The sequence below is a fragment of the Ictalurus furcatus genome, chromosome 10 (assembly GCF_023375685.1).
Source record: "Ictalurus furcatus strain D&B chromosome 10, Billie_1.0, whole genome shotgun sequence".
Taxonomy (NCBI): domain Eukaryota; kingdom Metazoa; phylum Chordata; class Actinopteri; order Siluriformes; family Ictaluridae; genus Ictalurus; species Ictalurus furcatus.
In genome coordinates, this window is record NC_071264.1 from 30,221,248 (window position 1) to 30,246,007 (window position 24,760).

At 42.0% G+C, this 24,760-nt stretch overlaps 1 protein-coding gene across 5 annotated transcripts in view; it reads left to right on the plus strand.

Moving 5' to 3' along the window:
- Positions 1-24,760, plus strand: part of sox6 (SRY-box transcription factor 6) — a 194,225-nt gene that overhangs the window by 33,053 nt on the left and 136,412 nt on the right. For 3 of the 5 annotated variants that reach the window (XM_053634385.1, XM_053634387.1, XM_053634386.1), the window contains exon 4: positions 9,829-9,879. The exons of the other annotated variants lie outside the window; for them this stretch is intronic. In XM_053634385.1, the coding sequence (XP_053490360.1) occupies positions 9,836-9,879 (44 nt within the window). In that variant the 5' untranslated portion in view covers positions 9,829-9,835. The remainder of the gene's footprint in view (positions 1-9,828; positions 9,880-24,760) is intronic. 5 annotated transcript variants of the gene reach the window in all.

Sequence of the window (24,760 nt, forward strand, 5' to 3'; positions counted from 1 at the left end):
CTTGAATTGCGAGATGGGGAAAAATTTGCACATTAGGGCGAGGACAATGAAACTATCGGGGATAATCGAGTTGAAGGTACTTTGTTTTTGCGCCATTGCAAGTCAGACACTCATTCTGGAGTAGCAAGATGGTAAAATAATTACAATATGTTTACAATATGTATAGATTGTATATATTATAATTACAATATATATATATATATATATATATACACACACACTATATATATATACATATATATATATATATATATATATACATATATATACATATATATATATATACACACACACACACAGTAACACAGTGTAAAGCACTTTGGATAACAGTGCTATGTAAGTGTGCCATTTACCATTTACCACACACATATATATATATATATACACACACACACACACACATACACTCACACACACTATATGTACATATATATATATATATATATATATATACACACACACTATATATATATATATATATATATATATATATATATATATATATATATATACACACACACTATATATACATATATATATATATATATATATATATATATATATATACACACACACACACACACTATATATACATATATATATATACACACATGAAACCAATCAAGTAAAGCAACCACGCTTCATTTTGAACATTTTTTAATTATAAATAGTTTTCCTTGCTCAGCTGGTGAGGTTGTGAGTCGAAGCGTACGGTGTGTAACCCGCTAAGTGGCTGCTGCGTCTCCGGGCTAATATCAAGGAGCCCCCTAATCCGAGCCCCATTAGCGAACGCTGTCATTCAGACACATGGTGTCGAGCTGATTTAAATAAAACCAAATGAAGATAGTTGTTTCTGCTCCCCTGGCTTCACTCATTGCCATAAACATATGCTCCGTGCCCCGCTTCTTTCCATCTTATTTATGACTTTAATTTGTTGTGTGTGTGTGTGTGTGTGTGTGTGTGTGTGGAGGAGAGGGGGAGGAGGTTGTGGCTGTGTTGGAAATCAAATTTAATACAATTCTCCCAGGGACCCTGTCATATAATAACATGGTAATTTCTGTGTATCCTTTTGAAAAATGAGGAAATTAATTCTTCCTGACATGTTCTAATTATTCCGGTGTGAACGGGCGAATCCTCTCTCTCTCTCTCTCTCTCTCTCTCTCTCTCTCTCTTACACACACACTCCCTCCCTTTGCTGCGTTGTAAGTGTGTGTTTGTCGGTGTGTGTGTGTGTGTGTGTGTGTGTGCTGTGGCGGCGGGCGTCTAGGTGCTAATGCTGACCAGCGGTGCGATTAATTTGAGACATGAGCAGACACCTTTCAACACACCTTCCTAATGTCGCACAAATTAATTCACTACTCGTGTGGCTTTGGGGCCTGGAGGCAGAGGTGAGATGGGATACGGGACGTATTAGTCAAGGTGTGTGTGTGTGTGAGTGTGTGTGTGTGTGTGTTTTGAGGGAGTTCTTCATGGACGCTCCCCATCTCCACATCTCGTCCTTTTTCCTATAAAGTTGTGAGTTGTAGATGAACTGTACGGTGATTTTGTTTTTGCACTCTCTCTCTCTCTCTCTCTCTCTCTCTCTCTCTCTCTCTCCCCTCTCATGTATGATATCCCAGCTCTGTCAAAACCCTTTCACACCATCCTGCGCTCAGTGGCTCTGAGCTGAAATGCTAATTTAATTAGTCTGTCATCAGTCACTTTTAAATACAGCGTTTTAGCTGCTAAAGGAATCTGATTTCTGGTCTCAGAAGGGCAGTACAGCTGGCTCCTTGTCCCTTACGCATGTTCCCTCTTGTACTAAACATAGCCACAGACACACACACACACACACACACACACACACACACAGGTTATTCATGCCCCATCCGTACACGAGGTGAGGGATTGCCTCGAAGCAGCAGATGGAAATTAGTTCTCCACCTCGGTCTCAAGGTAATAGCGCATGTGCTAATGCTCAGGTGCTACAGTGAAGAAATTCGCACCTTTAACCTGCCGCCGAGTCACACCTGACAAATTACTGCTTACAGACAAAAGTCTGTGTTCTTATTAAAGAGAGTGACATGAAATTTATACTTTTAAAAAATGTATAAAAAATAAAAGATGAGATTTTTTTAGACGGAGGAATTGATACATTTCGAAACGACAAGTTTTGTCTTGTTTTGGATCTTTGTGTCATTACTGAATCTAATCTAAGATTATTCACGTGTGATCAGAAACGATCCTCCTTTTGTCACGTTCTTACACAATACGGAATCTTTAGTTACGTCGTTACACTGTACTGAATCTTTAGTTACATTGTTACACAGTACTGAATCTTTAGTTACATTGTTACACAGTACTGAATCTTTAGTTACATTGTTACACAGTACTGAATCTTTAGTTATGTAGTTACACAGTACTGAATCTTTAGTTATGTAGTTACACAGTACTGAATCTTTAGTTACATCGTTACACAGTACTGAATCTTTAGTTATGTAGTTACACAGTACTGAATCTTTAGTTACATCGTTACACAGTACTGAATCTTTAGTTACGTCGTTACACAGTACTGAATCTTTAGTTATGTTGTTACACAGTACTGAATCTTTACTTGTGTTGTTACACAGTACTGAATCTTTACTTGTGTTGTTACACAGTACTGAATCTTTAGTTATGTATTACACAGTACTGAATCTTTAGTTACATCGTTACACACTACTGAATCTTTAGTTACGTTGTTACACAGTACTGAATCTTTACTTGTGTTGTTACACAGTACTGAATCTTTACTTGTGTTGTTACACAGTACTGAATCTTTAGTTATGTAGTTACACAGTACTGAATCTTTAGTTACATCGTTACACAGTACTGAATCTTTAGTTATGTTGTTACACAGTACTGAATCTTTACTTGTGTTGTTACACAGTACTGAATCTTTACTTGTGTTGTTACACAGTACTGAATCTTTAGTTATGTTGTTACACAGTACTGAATCTTTACTTGTGTTGTTACACAGTACTGAATCTTTACTTGTGTTGTTACACAGTACTGAATCTTTAGTTATGTATTACACAGTACTGAATCTTTAGTTATGTAGTTACACAGTACTGAATCTTTAGTTATGTAGTTACACAGTACTGAATCTTTAGTTATGTAGTTACACAGTACTGAATCTTTAGTTATGTAGTTACACAGTACTGAATCTTTAGTTACATCGTTACACACTACTGAATCTTTAGTTATGTAGTTACACAGTACTGAATCTTTAGTTATGTAGTTACACAGTACTGAATCTTTAGTTATGTAGTTACACAGTACTGAATCTTTAGTTACATCGTTACACACTACTGAATCTTTAGTTATGTAGTTACACAGTACTGAATCTTTAGTTATGTAGTTACACAGTACTGAATCTTTAGTTACATCGTTACACAGTACTGAATCTTTAGTTATGTAGTTATACAGTACTGAATCTTTAGTTATGTAGTCTTTTTTGTTTTACACCGTTACACAATACAGAGTCTTTTGTTGTATTTGTACATGATAAGGTGTCACTAGTTACATTCTTACAAGAAATTTGTAATACAATACGGTGTCTTTTGCTACATTGTAACAGGAGTCTTTTGTTAAATTGTTATATGAGACCGGGCCTATGTTACACGGCGTGTCGTGGATGTTGTTACGCTGTTACCTGACACAGAGTGTTTAGATACATTGTTACAAAATATAAAGCCCTTTGTTACATTCTGACACAACGCACGGCCTTTACAATGTACACATGACATCGGTGCAAGAAATGATCTGGGTTTTTTTGTGGCTGTGCTTCTCATTGCTAAATGTAATCTAAGACTAGTCATGTGCGTGTGTGTTTGTGCATGTGTGCACGTGTATGTGCATGTGTATTTGTGTGTGTGTGTGTGCTCTTGTCAGAACTGATTATCCTCATGCATTTCCCCATCAATCTCTCTCCACGAGACTTCCTCCATCGCAGTCATTGATTAATTAATCGTGTGAAATGAAAACACCCGCAGGTATGCGCCTGTGTGACACGGTGTTGGAGCGAGCGCTCTTGGTCTGGAAATCAGTCAAGGCGCAAGACAAATGGACCTTAACTCTACACAAAAAAAAAGAAAGAAAAAGTATTTAATACGCTAATTTTAACTATGAGGATATAGAACAGTGTGATATATATCGTTATATAGCTATATCATTATTTATATATATAATATATATCATTATTACAATACTGAAATCACAGAAGACTGCAATATGCAAATTATATTGTGTTCTGTGAGCATTTCTGACCAATCAGAGCTCAGTCTTGATCTTCAATACATGCTCAGGAGAATCTCGAAAGACACGTTTAAATCACTTCAACACCAATTTGCTGGTTTTGGGTCGTTTCATATCAACGACTCGAAAGAAAGCAAACGAGACATAATAATTACGACTATCTGTACAACTGGGACAAAAAGTATTGGCGCCCTGAAATAAAAAGGAGGAAGCGTTTGCGCTGCAGTGGCTGAGCTGCACTATTGGGAGTTTTAGCGCGGGCTACGCTTCGGAGGCGAAGATGAGCTTCAGCTTTTATGGGGTTTTGTGGGCGTGGCTAAATGTAAATATGCCGTGAATGAGTGTGACCATTTTCAGCAAAGAAGGTGAGCGTTGTGTCAATACGTAAAGATTTTACTAAAAGGTTGATAAATGAGGCCCATTGTGTGTGTGTGTGTGTGTGTGTGTGTGTGTGTGTGTGTGTGTTTTCTTTTTACTAATACCTGTCTTCTGTGGCATTGGAAAGGCATTGAAAGGACAGTTGTGAAACATCTCTTTTTTTTTCTCTCTCTGTAATTGTGAACGTGTCGGCGTACGCGTTCTGGGGCAGAAAATCAACAAACAGGAATGCTGTGAGACTCAGGGGCTGGGGGAGACAAATCACAGAGGTGTAATTGATTTGCGTTGTGTATGTTCCCCACCGTGTGTGTGTGTGTGTGTGTGTAGGAGAACAGAGACGCGAGCTTTACCATCATGTCGCTGAGAAGAGAAGAAGCTTTATATAATGTGTGGATGGGTTCTCTCACATCTCTCTCTCACTCTCTCTCTCTCCGAGGGGGTGTTGGCTAGTGTTGCACGGATAGATCCACCATCTCCTCACCACATCTCCACACCCTTTGGTTTCTCCAGCATCTTGACTTCTTGAAGAAACCAGTCATCATCGGGGTGGAAGATCTGATGTGCCTGATTTGACTCACAGCCATTTGCTAAGGCTTTAAAACCTCACTTCCCCTCCTTGTTATATTAAAAGCAGGGAGAGATTCATAGCGCTGTTCGAGTGCTTTTTTTTTCCATTATCTCTGGTAGCCATCAAACATCTACAGAGTGTTGAATGAAGAGCATCTCTCCATGGAAGCTGTAGGCAAAGTTTCATAAAATGACAGAATCACTGGCTTCAGCGCTCGAGCCCACACACCCTGCATGAGTTCGTCCCAAAGTTTTAAAATATGAGAGCCTGCTGTGTGTGCATGTGTGTGTGTGTGTGTGTGTGTGTGTGTGCGTTGGGAAGATGGCAGAGCGTCCAGAAGCCGTGTTAATAGCGAGAGCTTGTCGTCCATATGGTATTGCTTTAATGGACCACATTTGCTGCAGATGGCGGGAGCCTCAGCGTTTGGACACAGGCGGCTCTTGGCACATTCCCGATGTGGAGGAAAAAAAATGTAAAAAAAAAAAAGGCAGAAAACTGAAAAAAGAGAGAGAGCGAGAGAGAGAGGCAGCACAGCACTCGTCTTTTAACGCTGATGTTGATCCTCCTCTCTTCTCATTCAGCGAATCATTGCCCTTGAAAGGAGGTCTGTTCTAAATTTAAGACTTACTGCTGCTCTACGCTCTCTCTCTCTCTCTCTCTCTCTCTCTCTCTCTCTCTCTCTCTCTTTTCTTTTTAATTTTTTTTTCATACATGTTGGGAGAAGAGCAAATACAATGTGGCTCAGTCACATTTTCCTCAGCTCAGCGTCCAAAACCGCACCTAACTCCCCGTGCACAGCACTCTTACTCCTCTCCGTTACCACAATACGGCTTTCGGCAGAGAAGAGGCTGAAGAAACACAGCAGCCAGAGAGAGAGAGAGAGATGGAGGGAGAGAGAGAAAGAGAGAGAGAGATGGAGGGAGAGAGAGATGGAGGGAGAAAGAGAGAAAGAAAGAGAGATTGAGGGAGAGAGAGATGGGGAGAGAGAGAAAGAGAGAGAGAGATGGAGGGAGAGAGACTGAGGGAGAGAAAGAGAGATGGGGAGAGAGAGAAAGGGAGAGAGATGTATGCAGGGAGAGAGACAGACAGACAGAGAGAGAGAGATGGAGGGAGGTTACTCTCAGAGCTGCTGTTATAGAAAACTAATCAACACCTTCTGACCAATCAGAGTCCAGAATCCAAAGCCGTTTTTCTTGCTGCTAAAATGAAATGTTCTGAAGCGATCTTATATAACATTCATCAGTGTACGTGTGCATCATATCCTGCGAGACGAAGGAGAAGCGGTGTGTGCTCAGATATCTACCTTCGCCAATTAGATTAGCCTAGCTTAGCTCGTGGTCTTAGCACTTTTAAAGGAAAATAATAATAATAATAATAATAATAATAATGAAACGCACTCACTGTTTGTTGGAAAATCCCGGTGTAGCTCGTATCTCAGCGTCACCATCAGGGTCGTGGCCTCCGTGTTTCCTGGGTGAAGCGTCCGGCTCGGTGCTGCTCGTTCCCGGGCAGCAATCCGGACACTTCACCCAGGACAGGAGCTATACTGGAGTGTTTCATCATTATTTATTTACTTAATACATTTATTTTTTGCTTTAAACCCGCTAAGATCCTAAGCTAAGCTAAGCGAATACGTCACTGACATTTATCTAAGAATACACAATCTGTAGATAACACTGGTAATATGGAAACTCGGCTACAAGAAGAGTGTGTGGTCTGCATTACGGTAAATTAATCAACAATAAGGGCTTTCTGTCTGCAGAAGAGAAAGCTAACATCTACCGTTTTCCTAACTCCTCCGCTAACGTGAGCTGGGCCGGGTCATGACCACACAGATACTTCTCCATGAAGAATTCTTCTTCCTTTATCGAGTGTAGAATGTGGCGTGAGTGTAAATCTGCCTGCAAGTCACTGGACGTCATCTAGACGTATATCTGGCATGTGTAGAAGGGGACTAGGGGACTGGGGGACTGGGAAACTGGGGGACTGGAGGACTGGGGACCTGGGGGACTGGAGGACTGGGGACCTGGGGGACTGGAGGACTGGGGACCTGGAGGACTGGGGACCTGGGGGACTGGGAACTGGGGGACTGGAGGACTGGGGACCTGGGGGACTGGAGGACTGGGGACCTGGGGGACTGGGACCTGGGGACTGGAGGACTGGGGACCTGGGGGACTGGAGGACTGGGGACCTGGGGGACTGGGAACTGGGGGACTGGAGGACTGGGGACCTGGGGGACTGGGGAACTGGGGGACTGGAGGACTGGGGACTGGGGGACTGGAGGACTGAGGACCTGGGGGACTGGGACCTGGGGACTGGAGGACTGGGGACCTGGGGGACTGGAGGACTGGGGACCTGGGGGACTGGGAACTGGGGGACTGGAGGACTGGGGACCTGGGGGACTGGGGAACTGGGGGACTGGAGGACTGGGGACTGGGGGACTGGGGATTGGGTGAACTCCACAGTGTTCTATACTGGTGGAAGGAACCGTATGCTGCTTTGAGTCAGAACGGACGTGACGTCACGTGAAAAGAGTGTATTGTGTTACATAAAGCACTTACAATGAAGCCAAACATAAAATAGATGGCGTGTGTGTGTTTGCTGTCTTCAGACCGCCCTGCTGACAAAAGGGTGTGAGAGTGTGTGTGTGTGTGTTTAACACTCCCTTCAAGTAACGAGGAGACACGCTTGATTGACCAGGTTGCGATTTGACTGTTGTTTTCTCGCTGTGTCATTTCTGTGGCAACCAGAGAACCTCTTTTCCTCTTTAACCCATTCTCTTCTTCTTCTCCTTCCTCTTCTTCTTCTTCTTCTTCTTCTTCTTCTTCTCCTACTTCTTCTCCTTCTTCTTCTTCTCCTCCTTCTTCTCCTACTTCTCCTTCTTCTTCTCCTTCTTCTTCTTCTTCTTCTTCTTCTTCTCCTTCTTTTTCTTCTCATTTCTCAAACACCTGATTGTGAGAGCCAGACTCAGGGATTTGTCAGCGGAGCAAAGACACTGTATCCCTCTCTCAGTCTTTCCATTCTCTCATAAGACTTTGTCTCTCCCCGCAGAGAGCGAGGGAGAGAGAGAGAGAGAGAGAGAGAGAGAGGGAGGAAAAGGAAGGGAGGAGGAGAGACAGGCTAAATTACACTCATCTCAGTGCAGTCTGAAGGATTTAGGAAGGAGCGCAGCGTTTGGGCGTCTTTCTGCTCCGATGTGTCTCGTTTATGATGAAGGCGGCGGCGAGAGCGCGCCGTGTAACGACCTGAGACAAAATCGCTAATTAGCTTCAGCGCTTGATGAATTCGGCTGCCGCGGTAACACGTCTAACGTAAAAAATAAAAAAAAATTAATCAATTAATACAAAATAAAATACAAATTTCGAGCGCTGTTGAAGAAATGCATCATCTCCAGCTGTGGATGTTACCGAGAAATGAGTTCACTGTTGGGCTTTTTTTTATTCTTTTATTTTATGACATCATTCACACTAATAGTCTTGCCAAGATAAATCAGTAAGTAAAGGGGAAAAAAAAGAAGAAGAAAGAAGTAAAAACGTAAACGAATGTATGGAGATATAAATAAATAACCTGAGTTATTTTGCTCAGGGTCACGAATAGAAAAGAAACAGAACAATTTTATGTAAATAAATAAAACGTACACTGAGCCAATAAAAAAAAATGACAGGAATTAATTTCTAGATTGACGCAACGTTTACATTTAAACTTTAATTTCTTTCTTAACATTCAGTTTGTGTAATTAACAAGTAAGAGTGCAGTGATCTTCTGTAACATTTATTCATATTAATTATATAACAACAACAACACCAATAATAATAATAATAATAATAATAATAATAATAATAATAATTTCGATCTGATCTTCGGTTCCACTTGGAAGGTAAACACGCTGTTCTAGGGTTCCTCAAAGACCCGTTAAGTGTTCTCAGACCTTTTTTTCCTACTCCAGTGTTCTGATGTATGTATATATAAAGAGCAATAACAGAGACTAATGGAGAACATCTGGCTCCAATTTCCAAACACGTGCTCTTACATTTGCGGTGCAAGAGGCTGCTGAGTGAGCCGAGTTTGCGTGTGTGTGCGTGCGTGCGTGTGTGTGTGTGTGGTGACATCATGACCATATCCCTGCATGCCTGGATGGTGGACACGCTGTTCGGTTGGCACGGCGTTGGCACGGCGATGGCGCGGCGTAGGCCCCTGCGGTCGGGCTCCCAGAAGCCCAGAAGCCGCCGAGGCCCCGTCACACATGGCTGGCATCTGGAGCACGGCTGCTCGGCTCTTTAGCGGGGAACGCAGGGAGGGAACCGGGCGCTACACGATAACATATCATCAGCTTGAGGCTGGAAAACCATACGCGCTAATGACAAATGGCTGCTTTTCAGAATCCAGTTTGTGGAAACGGGCTTTGTTCTTTCCTGGAAGATTTAAAAAAAGAACAAAAAAGAAAAGTCGTTCCTTTTTTTTTTTTTTTTTTTTTTGACGTTCCTCTTTATTATCATTATTATTATTATTATTATTAGTATTATTATTTTTTTTGGTGTTGTCGATGTGTGCCAATTTCTTTGTACTAAAAAGTTACAATGGCTCTCTGTGTATTTCTCCTGCCACAGAACCCAAATGCTGAACATGGAGGGCTTTCTGCGTAGCAGCTTTTTACTGAGGTCAGTTGCTTTAGTTTTTACGTCCGGGGGTGGGGTGGGGGGGGGATGTGTGGAGAAGGGGGGATTTAGTTTACAAATAAAAAAAAAACAACAAAAACAACAAAACAAACCAAAAAACAAAATCTCAACTCGTGTCTTTTCATCCAGTAGTAACACCTAGCATTTTAGCTGTTGAACAGGAGTGTGTGTATATATAGAGGTGTGTGTGTGCGTGCGTGTGTGTGTGTGTGTGCATGCTCACGACACTGCCTCAGTAAGTCAGTCCGAGTGAAAGCATGTGTGTCCCGCCCCTCCCATCACTCCGAGAGTGAAAGACGTCTTCTGCTCCCTCTTACTGCACGCACGTGTCTCTGAGATTTTTTTTTTTTTCTCTCTCTCTCTCTCTCTCTCTTTTATTATTTTTCACCACTTCCTGTTGTGTGTTTGTGCAACAACCATAAGAGTCAAAACCAGTTACGACTTTTTTTTTTTTACCCCCCTCACAACCCCCATCCCACCCCCGCCTCCACCACCGCCACCACCACCGCCACCTTCCTGTGATTCTAATTAAGAATTTGTGCTTGTCATTACACAGAGGAAGTAAATAAGAGCGCGAGTGTGTAGGCCATCGGGCTGTTTGTGCACCGAGCACCTTCCCCCTGTCTTGAATTTGCGAGTAGCAGCCCTAATTAGCGATCTCTCATTAAAAGCAGTGACAGCGTCTGCCTTTCAAAGCTGTTGTCAGCCAAACTTTACTAAAGCTAATGAATCCCCTTTGATTTCATTTTCATAAGGTCATTTATTTGATTAAATTAATAGCATATATTTTCTGTTTCCCTCTCTCTCTCTCTCTCTCTCTCTCTCTCTCTCTGTCTACGCCGTTTGCTGAAATACAGTTAGATGTAGGGAAACATGATGCTATGATGATATGATGAATGTGACTTTTTGTTTTAACAAGAGCTCAAGATCTTAAATAAAATAGTTTATTTTAGATTTGAGTAATAATTTATTTATTCCTCTTTATTTAATATATATATATATATATATATATATATATATATATATATATATATATATATATATGTGCGTGTGTGTATAGATGTGTTTTCTTGACAGATTCACTGTTCGGTGTTGAAATTGATATCGTGCTATGGGTTTTCAAAGTGTTTGTTCAGTATTTAAAAAGCAAAGGACATTCCGTTTAGTTTTTGGACGGTTATGTGTGCCTTCGGGAGTTACATCCGTCCATCCATCCATCCATCTGTTCGTCTGCCTTTTAAAAACCCCCCGGAACGTGGCGTTTGAAATAAACTATTAGAAATAATCGTATGAAAGTTTAAAAGAAGAAGAGTCCCAGGAACATGTTTACACCTTCACCCTCATTCAGAATGACAGGAGTCATGAATATGCATGATTATGCAAATTCGGAAACCTCCTGCCTACCTAAAAAGGCTCCCACGTGCTAACTCGGGCGAAGCGATTCGCTGGGATTTCAGGAGCAGGAGTCTTGTTTTAGGTTGTCATTTCTTACTCGTTTATTTATGACCTTTATAACGAAATATGACGTTACCGTGGCAACCGGGACCTTTTCCTCCGTAGCGTTGGCTCAGTTTTGCTAGTCAGAGAGCTTAGCGTGCTGTAAAAGTCATGATCGGTGTACGTAAAACGGGATTTTTCAGCTTTAGGATCAAGTTTAAGTAGATTTACTGATGCACTTCTACATTCTGAAATATGATTTCGAGGAAGTGTTTGTAGTGAACGCGACGCTTTCGTCCGGATGAAGTGTGCTGAGGGCCGCTTCTTGGAAACCAAGATACCTGTAAAGACACCGATCACGTCATTACGGTCGTACAAGGTCCTGCAGGTGCTAGTTTGATCACGGATCTCTCCGGGGTTGGATCCCCATCCTGTGGAGGTTCACATGTTCTCCCTGTATCTGTGTGGGTTTCCTCTGGGTTCTCCGGTTTCTTCCAAGAGACTCCGGATGAACTTATCGTCATTTCATCAACCTGCACTCCTTTATTTGTAAATCCTCTTCCTCGGTTCTTGTCCTCCGTCTGAAGTGTCATCTTTATTCGGAGTAAACGCATCGTTGGAGATTCACGTTAAATTCTCGTGCATTTGTCACGATTTTTTTTCAATTCCGTAAGAAAACGTCACACGCAGCATTCACGGAGACATCAGGTCGTGGTAATCGGGACGAGATAAAAGCGTCCAACTCACTCCGGGTTTCACTCCGGGCACGTTTTTTAAATTTTTTTTATTATTCAAAAGTGATCATTTGAAGCTATTTGTTGTTTTCTTTTTTTTTTTTTTTTTGTTGGGTTTGGTTTTTCAAATAAATGATGGTAATCGAAGTCGAAGTCAGAATCCTGCCATTCCTGTGTAAAAAAAAAATAATAAAAAATCAGTCCCGAGTCTATGCGCATTTATTACAAAACTCCGTCTTTGTGCTTCCTTTCCAAAGTAAAGTAACGTTCTGTTTGTTTTGAACTTCGCGCGGTCATGACGAACGCTCATGAAGTGTTTTTATTCTCCTCCGATGAATTACTCCCTAGCAACTACTCTGGCAAATAAACCCTGTGGCATATCTCATTTATCTGCTGCCATAGGTGTGCTATAAAGGAAATGATCGGCCCTGTGGGTGGACACACACACACACACGCACACACACACACACACACACACACACACACACACACACACACGCACACACAGAGATGTCTCTAACAGCCGCCGTCCTAATCCCACAGGACGGGACCTCCTCCTCCTCCTCCTCCTCCTCCTCCTCCTGTCATTATTTGATGTAATGAAAGGAGAAAGTGTGTAACAGTGAGATTGTTAATTAATTTAGTCTAACAAGATGAAGATAAATGAAGCTCCGCTGAAGGTGGACGAAGCGAAAAAGGGGGCCGGCTTAACATTCTTTCTCTTTTCACTCATTCCCTCATTCCTCCTGGCCTGGCTAAGCCTCACAAAGACACACACACACACACACACACACACACACACAATAAAGAAATCATAACTCATGTTAACATATCTGCTCGTGTTTTTAATTCAGCATGTTTAATGACTAACCTCTATTCAGACGGGATTAGTTATCCGCGCACGCGCGTGTGATGTTTCCAGAGGACGAGCGTCGATTCTGTAATTCTGCTCGACCCGGATGGGATTAGTGAGATGGGCGTGTGTGTGTATTCTCGTGTCGCTACGAATCCCTACACTCATCATCACTACAGGCATCATTCGAGTTTTGGTTTTGGGGGGCGTGGCCATGTGAGTTGCATTAGGAGTAATAGTAGGTCACATGACCGTGACACGTGTGTGTGCTGTACGTGTGTTTCAAAACTAAACAAAACCCGGAAGTGTTGCTTCTCCGACACGTGCTTTTAAACGTCGAGCTGCGTTTCTTTCACACCCAAATAAAAAGCACAAAACCGCTTTACGCACTGTATATGACACAAGTTCTCCAACATGTCCGTTCAGATCGGACACACACGCACACACACACACACACACACACACACACACACACACACACACACACACACGCGCTACCCGGAGTTCTTTCTGCTGCTCGTTTTCTAGGAGGTAAAATGCGATGTAGTCTTTCCGGACACGTGCACGCACATTTGTAAAAAAAAAAAAAAAAAAAAAAAACAAGGGCAAAAAAAAATTTGGATTCGGATGTGACGATAACCCCAGAAATCGTCTTAATATTTGCGTCCCTGTGTAAAACTAATACTGTCCGAATAGGGCAAAAGACTCTATTCAGAGAGTTTTAAAAATGTATTTATTTATTTATTTATTTATTTATTTACATGGTTTTTACTTCCAGTTTTACCCTTGAGGAATCAGTTGTCTAATCTTACCGCGATGTGATCGGACCACAGAATCAGATCTTTTAGATGTTTTAGGTTTTATTGCTTTGGAAAAAGCTGTAAAGCTTTCTTTCCTTTTTTTCTCTCTCTCTCTCTTCCAAAAACTAGACAGTTTAAAAAAAAAAAAAAAAAAGAAAAAAAACAAAGAAGCAGGAATCCATTAAACTCCGTCTTCTCTCGGAGAACAATCGAGAAACGAGGAGCGGACCAATCCTGATGGCAGCCATTCTCTGCCCCTTTTATTTTTCAAGTCTCCAACAATGGCTTGTTGATTGTGTGGACAAACGGCGGGACAATTACGCTCTCCGTTGTGGCGGACGGAGCTGTATTGGACACGTCCGCTGCTCCATAATGGCCTCGTTCTTGTTATTCTTCGCCGAATCGCTTGCTCCCGGTACGTCATTATTTTGCAAATTTTCGATTAGCTCATCGTGTCGTCTGTGCAAACGCGAATCGTAGCTAATTAGAAGGAGGAGAGCGTCAGAGTTCGCCCCCCCGTCCGTCCCGCTCACGAGTTAAAAGGTAGGCACTTGATGAGCCAATAACATGAAGAAAGGTGGTAAAAAGCGGGGATTAGCCGTGTTGCCCTAGTAACTCCAGCGTCCATCTGTGAGGAGAACAATGAACTTGTGTTTCTCCACCACCTTGCCTTGAAAAAATAAAGAACGAGAGAGAGAGAGAGAGTGAGAGAGAGAGTGAGCTGAAAGAGACAGGACCCTTTTTAACAACAAAGTGGAATCCTGGCCTAACAGGCTCTTAGCCGGGAGAAAGATCGCCGAGGGACACGAGGAGATGACGTGTCATCCAAGGACAGCACAAGTCCGCGTCTGCTTTTACAATAGCGGTTTGTTTTGGGCCGTTCAATTAAACACCGGTGCAGAAATCGTCCTCTCACACACTGTAGGGAAAGAGAAGGAAAGGAAGGGAAAAAGAGGGGTGTGCCAAGCTTCACCACGCAGGACGAAGGGGGGAGTAATGGCTGTCCAAAATCTACTTGTTCCCTAACTGACTCTAAATAAACACGAATGAGATTTATGCCAGAGATTTGAAAGAAAAACAAATGCGCGAATTAGACGATGCTGTTTGGACAGGCTCCAGAGGGAGAAGGAAAAAAGTGAGAGATAGGACACCTCTTCTTTCATTTCTGGCACCTGATCTGGCCCTAGATAAGCAGATTCGCTCGCCTGCACGTCCACTCGCTCGCTCGCTCTCTCTCTCTCTCTCTCTCTCTCTCTCTCTCTCTCAGCCACGTCCAACACAAACAGCTAACATGTCCACGACCAATATTATTCAAGAGTCTGGCGATTGTGTTGTTTTAGCATTTTATCTGGCAAACGTAGAAACATAATCGTATCGTGTTTGATGAAATAACACGCCGAGGGTCGTGTAGAACCAGTGCGAGAACTCGTATCCGCGTCGTACGGTAAGTCGAGAGCGACGGGATGGCTTCCTGAGCGTCGAGGTAACGTCTTTCAGAAAACACCGCTCGCGTCCAAATTGCCCGAGATCCATTATCGTTACGTGTGTCACAGACAGTATGTTCATGATGTACAGTCTCGGTTCCTCTGGTGGTTCTCCTCACCTTTTATATCCCCTCTAACTGGAATATGTCCGCTCACATTAAGCTAATTTATGGCGCGGGCCGCTATAACGCCAGCTCGGGTTAATGAATTTGGCATCACTAATTATCGCTAAGTATGAGATTCAGCAGATGGGAGAGACTGTAAAGTAGCGCGCTGGACGTGGAGACATTCATCTTCATCGTCAGCTTTATCTCCGAGTTAATCTTCTGGCCATCGGAGAAACGGACACACCGGGGCGTAGAGTGTTGGAGATCAGGGACAGACTTTTTTATTTATCCCCCCCCCCCCCACCGGCAGAAAGTCAGGCTGATGTCTGTCCTTAAAAAAAAAAAAAAAACGGAGAAAAGAATTCCGGAAGATTCCTCACACGCAGGATTTCAAAGGAAAAAGATGATCTATAGTTTAAACATGGATACATGGTGGCACGGTGGCTTAGTGGTTATCACGTTCGCCTCACGCCTCCAGGGTCGGGGGTTTGATTCCCATTGTAGCCCTGTGTGTGTGTGTGGAGTTTGCATGTTCTCCCCGTGCTGTGGGGGTTTCCTCCGGGTACTCTGGTTTCCTCCCCCAGTCCAAACACATGCATGGTAGGCTGATTGGCGTGTCTAAAGTGTCCGTAGTGTATGAATGGGAGTGTGTGTGTGATTGTGCCCTGCGATGGTGATTATCTTCCTGCAGCAGGATGTCCCGCGGTGTTTTATCGCGAGTATTCCAGAGTAATTTGTCAAAGCTTAGAATTGTTTATTGATTAATGACGCGTATATTTTTTATCCGTTTATGGTTACATTTAATGTTTAGTTCATGTTCTCTGTCTTTTATTTCTCTTGAAGTTAATAAGACCAAAAAAAAAAAAACACCTTTTATGTTCCTTCTTGTTTCATGTTGCTTTGAGGGCATCACGCGCCGACTCGCAGGTCCTTGAACGTGTCCTGCATCCATTTCTCTCTCTCTCTCTCTCGCTCTCTCCTTCCAGCATCTGTCAGCATCCTTTATCAGCCTCTCGAGCCACAAGTGCATCCGCTCTCTCCGAGCCTCACCGCAGCCTTGTGCCTACGTCGCTCCGAGCGTTTCCATTCCGATTTCAATTATCATGTTAGTTTTTGTGATTAGACTCGTGTCCTCGAGGAATCAGACGTCTCTCTCTCTCTCTCTCTCTCTCTCTCTCGTGCGCGCGCGCTCGTGCGTTGTCTCTCTTCCCCTCTGCAATCAGATGGGATCTGATGAATTGCACACGTAATTACGGAAGTTATTGAATATGCAGATCGCTGATGACTGTGGGTGTAGTTGTTAGTGTCGCGTTATCTCCGACTGCAGGAAACAAGAGGCTCGCTCAAGACCCACTCGAGTAACGCGAGAGAGGACCAGTGGACGCCATTAGCTCGAGATAATGGCTCGCTTGAAAAATGGCGAAACTCAATTAAGACTCCCATTATGATTGGTTTTGTTTGTGTGTGTGTGTGTGTGTGTGTGTGTGTGAGGACATACTGCTGCAGCTGCCACTCTCAGTCTTTGGCGTGGGCACTGACTAGCGAAATCTGAGCGGCTAGCGACGTCGTATGCATCTGCACGCTGGCACGAGCGGCGGGTGTTTGTGTGTTACTCACCACCAGGTATTTTCGTCTGTCGCTCCACCGTGTCATGACGCAATCTTCTTAGAGAGTGGGAAAGGGTACGATTAGGACATTTTGAGATGCCACTCCAATGATAACGCTGATGAAACGATGGCCGTCATCCGCCTCTCTGCGTGAACTTTATGTACCTGAGCTGCTTTTTTTCCCCTCAGGTGTATCGACTTTCAGAGCCAAAGCGGGGATTTGAATCCATGTTACGGCTCCCGTTGTGTTTAATTCAGGCTTCCTCGCTCGCCGGAGAGAAGCCCGGTGTATTTTTAGCACAGAGCGCCGAGCCGAGCTGCCGTTTTTAGCACCGCGGCCTTGCTGCCGAACTGCACCGCTGCTGACGAGCTTCAAGATTTCAGGATCTTTAAACTCGGATATATAAAGTTCCCATCCTTCTTTCCCTCACACATACAGTACACACACACACACACACACACACACACACACATACACACACCTTTTTATTTCTAAGACTGGAGTATCCGAACCCTGGGTGAGTTTTTGGGTCCGTTTCCTATCGCAGAACATGTCGGAGTGGGCGGAGCTTCTCTACAGGGTGTGGCTTGGTGACATCATTACTCACAGTGACCCGTTAAAAACGGCAGCAACAGTAGAGGAGCTTGAAGGTCTTGTTCAATGTTTACCTTATAAACCTTTATAGAACTTTCCACATTTTTCATTTAAAGGGAATGTTCTCTATCAGGCACATTAAAGGTTCCATCTAGCACCAAAAACCAGGAGGTTCCAGTTAGACCCTTTACATAAAGCTAAAAAAGCAACCATCTTAAAGAAGCCGTAAGTAACCCTGTGAGTCTTCAACGAGTGTACAAATGATTGTGTTGCTGTTATAGTTCTGTAGAAAAGCTGTTCTCACCATTCTCTCTCTCTCTCTCTCTCTCTATCTCTCTATCTTTGGAGATGTCATTTGACCAATCGGTAGTCTGCATTATTTCTAGCTCCGCCCACATGTCCCTGCTTGGACCTCTTGGTACCTCGTGTCTCACTCAGTATCGAAAATAATTTAATTTTTGGGGTCTTTGTGTATTCCTTTTTCCAAATAGAACGGTGCTATATAAATGAAACCTTTAAATAGAAAAGTAAACTTTTAATTATATAATAATAATAATAATAATAATAATAATACAATTCTTCTTCTTCTTCTTCTTCTTATTATTATTATTAAATTGTGGCACCCCGTATTAGTACTGTACTGTGATATATAAACAAACAAATAAACAAATCCAGGCCCCTGTATGATTCTTTAGGTTTGTACCTCTTCAGGGTTCTGCGTAGAACCATTTATTTTAGCAAAAAAAAAAAAAAAAGTATCAAGGAGAACCCCTTAGAAAAGCCAGAACCATCAAACCTTCTGAAGAACCCTGAAGGAACCTTATTTAAGAGCGTACGCTGGCGCGGAAGAGCGTTAATGTGCTTTAAATGCATGATTTTTTCACCGTACGCTGAAGCAAATTAGCTAACGGAACAAATACCGACATATGTACAGTATGCATGCGTGCACACACACACACACACACACACACACACGCACGCACGCACGCACGCACGCACGCACACATGCACACAAAGTACAGTTTCCTGTCTCACTTATTCATTAGACCTTTAGAAATGACTCATCGAGACACACACACACACACACACACACACACACACACACACACACACACACACACACACACACACACACTTTGTTTCTGCTTAAATGGCTTGCTGTTAAATATTTACCGTAAAAGCCTCGGCAGAATCTGAACTGAGCATCTGCCTGCTGAACAAAACGCCGTCCGTTTGTTCGTCACCTTAAAGACGAAACCCTCAGCGTTTATGAATAATACAGCGCAACAGCGACGGCGTTTCGAACGTCTCTGCGTAAAAGACACGCTGGCGAGAACGTTCGCGCTTCTTCACGGAGACAAGGAGAAGAGTCAGAAAGCACGAGGAGGCCGAGGAACCGTGATGAGCTCATCAAGCACGCCGATTACGTTTTTCACTCCGCTCTTCGCTTTATGTCACTTTCCGAGTCGCTCTGAGTGTCATTACGCCCGTGGACCGCTTCTGTGAATTTACAGCATTCAGCCTTTAATTAGTTAATGACATCTTTAATGAATTTCAAATTTGTGTGGTAGAAAGCCAGCGTGGATAATCGTGGCCAGACACACGCTCCTTAATTCCAACTACATTTGAGGAAAGTGTGTGTGTGTGTGTGTGTGTGTGTGTGTGTGTGTGTGTGTTTGAGTGTTTCTTTTTGTGATTAGTACCTGGTGTACACTATTTAAAATAATAATAATAATAATAATAATAATAGTAGTAGTAGTAGTAATACTACTACTACTACTACTACTACTACTACTAATAATAATAATAACAATAATGGTAATCATAACAACAATAATAATAATAATGATAACAATAACAGTAATAATAATAGTAGTAGTAGTAGTAGTGGTAGTAATACTACTACTACTACTACTAATGATAATAATAATAATAATAACAATAATAATAATAATACTAATAATACTACTAATAATAACAGTAGTGGTAGTAGTAGTAGTAGTAATAATAATAATAATAATAATAATAATTCTACTACTACTACTACTACTAATAATAATAATAACAATAATAATAATAATACTAATAATAATAACAGTAGTAGTAGTGGTAGTAGTAATAATAATAATAATAATAATAATAATAATAATAATAATAACAATAATTCCCTTACTACTACTACTACTACTACTAATAATAATAATAACAATAATAATACTAATAATAATAACAGTAGTAGTAGTGGTAGTAGTAGTAGTAATAATAATAATAATAATAATAATAATAATAATAATAATAATAATAATAATAATAATAACAATAATTCCCTTACTACTACTACTACTACTACTAATAATAATAATAACAATAATAATAATAATACTAATAATAATAACAGTAGTAGTAGTGGTAGTAGTAATAATAATAATAATAATAATAATAATAATAATAATAATAACAATAATTCCCTTACTACTACTACTACTACTACTAATAATAACAATAATAGTAATAATACTAATAATAATAACAGTAGTAGTAGTGGTAGTAGTAATGATAATAATAATAATAATAATAATAATAATAATAATAATAATTCTACTACTACTACTAATAATAATAATAACAATAATAGTAATAATACTAATAATGCTACTAATAATAACAATAGTAGTAGTGGTAGTAATAATAATAATAATAATAATAATAATAATTCTACTACTACTACTACTAATAATAATAACAATAATAGTAATAATACTAATAATGCTACTAATAATAACAATAGTAGTAGTGGTAGTAATAATAATAATAATAATAATAATAATAATAATTCTACTACTACTACTAATAATAATAATAACAATAATAGTAATAATACTAATAATACTACTAATACTACTAATAATAACAGTAGTAGTAGTGGTAGTAGTAATAATAATAATAATAATAATAATAATAATAATAATAATAATAATAATAATTCTACTACTACTACTAATAATAATAATGTAGGTCCCTATATTTTTCAGTTCTGGAGCTCTTCGAGGTTCTTTGTAGAACATTTTACTTGTTTTTTTTAAAAAAGTGATTGAGATTTTTTACTTTTATTTTTAATTTCTGTACTGAACTAAACGTACGCTATTAGAATATTAAAATTGTACGTCTAAAATGAAATCCAGGACCCTCTAGTGTTTTTTGGTTTTGGAACTCTTCGGGGTCCTGGTAGAACCCGGCGATGTCCGGTTCCCCTTTCGTCTCAGGAAAGCGCTAAAGAACCCCCGAGGAACTTGTTGTTACGAGTTTACCACGCTGTGCTTCACACGTTAGCGTGATGGCTGCTGTTAGCCTTCTTCCTGTGAAGTGTTAGGTTAATAGGATTGCGCTTGTTTACACCGACTTCCAGCTTAGGGTTAAATAAGGAGCTTAAACTCGAGTAATCAGCATAATAAGGGGTCGGGATTGTGTCGTCCCGGACATGGGCTGATGTGCGCTTTCCAGAGCGTACTGGTCTGGCTTGTGTGTGTGTGTGTGTGTGTGTGTGTGTGTGTGTGTGTGTGTTTTTAAGGTCTCTGATAACATGGATAACACATGTATTGCGAAAGGCGACCTTTGTCAGCACACGGCTATTGTTTGCGGATCGGGTTGCGTACTCGGCGGGGCTGTGAAACACACATCTGCTGCCTGAGTGACGGAGAGGTGGAGTGTATGGGGATAAAGGGATGAGGAGGGAAGTGTGGTCGTAGGGGACGGGGAAAAGGGGCGGAGTCTGTCTCTGGCTCTGTCCCTATCCTCTTATCAAATATTTGTCTGGCCTTCACTAGATATTTACCTTCCCTCTTGTTTGCTCTGTGTATTTAATCCTAACCAGGCTACAGACATGGCGTTAGACTCCCTCTAATGTATTATTCACCTCACAGGAAGTTCATTCTCTTACTATTGCACTATTGTTATTATTAACATTATTATTATAAGATATAGTCCTGAAAACGCTTCCCTGAATGGAAATATATTTCCCCTTTGCGAAGCGAAAAGGAAGAAATACGCCGTGCCAAACTGTAAAGCATAATAATAATAATAATAATAATAATAATAATATGAATAATTTCCACAACAGGAAACTCATTCGCCGCTGTCTGTTCTCGCCACCGATCATCGAGACGTAAATAATTCACCGCCGATTCGTTTCTCTTCAGACGTTTTTAGAACGTTGTACGCAGTGTGTAAGCGCTCTTCTCTGTTTTGATGATGATGATGACGATGATGGCGGACATTTTGAAAGCCGCGATCTGATCATCGATGGTGGAACGGAGGACTTCCTGTTCCTCTTCGGTGCGTCACTGTCGCGTAAAACACGCGAGACAATCGCACCGAGCCTCTCGTGAGGTTTTCGACGTCTTTACTTGACGTTGAGGGTTTGAAGCGCCACGTTTGGTAAAACGGCGTCTTGCGTGCAGTATAACGTCCTCGCGGACCAAAGCAAAGTCCTACATGGGAATATCTGCACGTTGTATTCTGGTAAAATGTGTTTTATGCTGTAGAATATTTTTGGCAGAAGAATAGTTGCTTTCCTGAAGTTGGTCTGAAATATCTGTATTTGAGAAGGAGGTTGATGATCCTACAAGACTTCGTACACCATTAAATCTTTTGTCCCTTGTGCTCGGTGCTCTTGTACAAACAGACAAACAGAAGTGATGTTAATTTACTCAGTCCTCCTCCTCCTCCACGTCCCTCAAGTCCTCTCCCGCACGTCCCCGACTCCGCACACGTGTTTGCTTAATATGCTTTTGATTGATTTGCCGACGGTGATCTGCGTCTACGCGGCCTGTCTTTAGTGCACACACACACACACACACACACACACACACACACACACACACACACACACACACACACACAAAGAGCTTCTTTGTGTTCCCGAGCAGTGTTAGGGAGATGAGGAGAGCTGAGATTATCCTGATCATTTCATATCGGTTTCGGACGAGCCTCCTGAAAAACCGCACGGAGCAAGATGACTGCGGTGGAGACGAACCACAACAGAGCCGTGGATAGAAGCCAGGGACAGATACACACACACACACACACACACACACACTCATGAGGTTTGGTTTTTTTTCTTAACTTTTGCTAAAGGAAGCAATTTAAGCTGTGATTTCATTCCAAGCCCCGTGTTGTGACGCACACGTCTGCCAGGAAAAGAAGTGGGTAGGATTTAAAAAAAGAAGACGAGGGTAGAATAGAGAGTTAAAGATGGACGTGTTAGTCAACATGACTTCTCTGGCTGAGTAACCGGAGAGATGAAGTTGCTTAAGAAGCCACAGACGACCGTACAAACCGTGGTTCTTCCCCCAACCCCAAGTTCGTCTCCAGAACCACGGCTACCGCGCTGTTTCACCCCGAAGAACGTATCCGAACTTACATCAGGCTGATGAAGCCAAACATTTCGGGGTGAGATCCGTTCCGAATCATTTTCTCGCTCTATGTTCAGCGTAAACCTGCGCTTCCTGTCGCAAGCGACGCAGTGACACGTGACCTCTAGTTTCCGAACGAACCCGCCGGTCACGATGGAATCGAGATTTAAACGCGAATTAAGTACGGTGCGCTGTAAAAGCGGCTTGAACGAGTTCCCTGAGCGATCCCACGCTTCTATCGGGTCCTTGTTAACAACGTTCACGTTTCGTGTTCGACACGTCGTCACGTCCGTGGGAGAAAAACGTATGACGACGTTTTCATGTTATCCTGTCATGCGCGACCTCTCATTACACGTGTGTAGGGACGGGGAGGAAGCAGGAAGGAAGCAGGAAGGAAGCAGGAAGATGACTGGTGTGTCCGGTGAGTGTATGGAGCTAGTACAGGTAGCTTGTGTCGCTAATCTGATCTGAGAAGCTAGTCTAGTAAATCAAATCAACGTTCACACTGATTAGTGTGCTTTAGCGTTAGCTTTAGAAGCTATATATACAGTAGCTACTAAGATTTCTCATCAGAAGTAAAAAAAAAACCACCGGACACACCCACAAGAGATGAACTACAAGCGACATGACGGTTTATTTGACCTCACGTTATCTCATACCTCTCAAACAGACCCAGATCTTGCTCCTTCTTTTTTTTTTTTGTATTAGCTGTCAATCACAAGGTTTCCGTGTCCAAAAAAATCCAGAGTGTATTCATTTGCTCCGGTATTTACCCCAGCCCTCCTGTCTGAACTGTCACCCGGCCACACACGGCTGCCCACACTTCCCGTCCACGAGCGGCCGGCGAATCGGTTTTCTGCTCTTCCACTCGCCAATCAATGTCAGCTTCCACCAAAATAATAAGGCTTAATCGTAAATTGCCGAGGTGCGGCCCGACCGAGCCTGACTGCTTAACATGGCCTCATCTGGGTGGAGCAAATGAACTACCCCGGTTTTGATTTTCCGACTGACGTGCCGCACCGAAATCCGGCTTCTCTCCTCGGACGATCCCTCCGTTCCTTTCCTTCATCCTCCTCCTCCTTTTTTTTGTACTTATGTCATAGAAAGTCCCGGTCGGACTCACAATTATTCCACTGTCTCTTATGGGTGGACCCCATCACCCTCAGGAGAGAAACTTGGCAAATGGAGTTGAAGACAAAAGAGAGAGTGGAGTTAAGGGGACGAGGCAAAGCGCTGACTTACGAGCTGTTGTCCGTCCCGAAGCTTCCAAAATAGCAGCTGAATCAAAGCAGCGTTAAAGGTAATTTCCTCAATTTGCCTCTTCTCCACATAAATCCCCTTTATGAGACGAGAATGGAAAGGAACAAAAACGGCTATTCTTTGGATTAAGCGCTGCAAATTTTCCAATTTGGGGGAGCGCAGCCTGACTAGGAGGCCTATTTTTGGAAAAAAAAAAAAAAAAAAAAAAAGAGAGAGAAAGGAATTACACGGACGGTCCCCGGAGAAAGCCGGCCAGTGTGTGCCAGCGTTCCAGATGTCCACACGGCAGTCGTACCAGCCTCCAGCCCTTTATTTATTTATTTATTTATTTATTTATTTATTTATTTGTTTATTTATTTTTTAAAACAACTTTTGTTTCTTGTTGTTTTCTTGTTTTGTGTTTTTGATGAAAACTTTTAAGCACACACTTCTTCTCTCTGCTCTCTTTCAGAGCGCCGTTCGTTCTCTCCGGCGTCCCTCTTTTCCTCATTCCCGTCACTGCTGTGAAAATTTACTCCCATCGCTCCTTCATAATTAGCCATTGTTCCACCACTTTTTTTTGGCCAGTCCTTCTT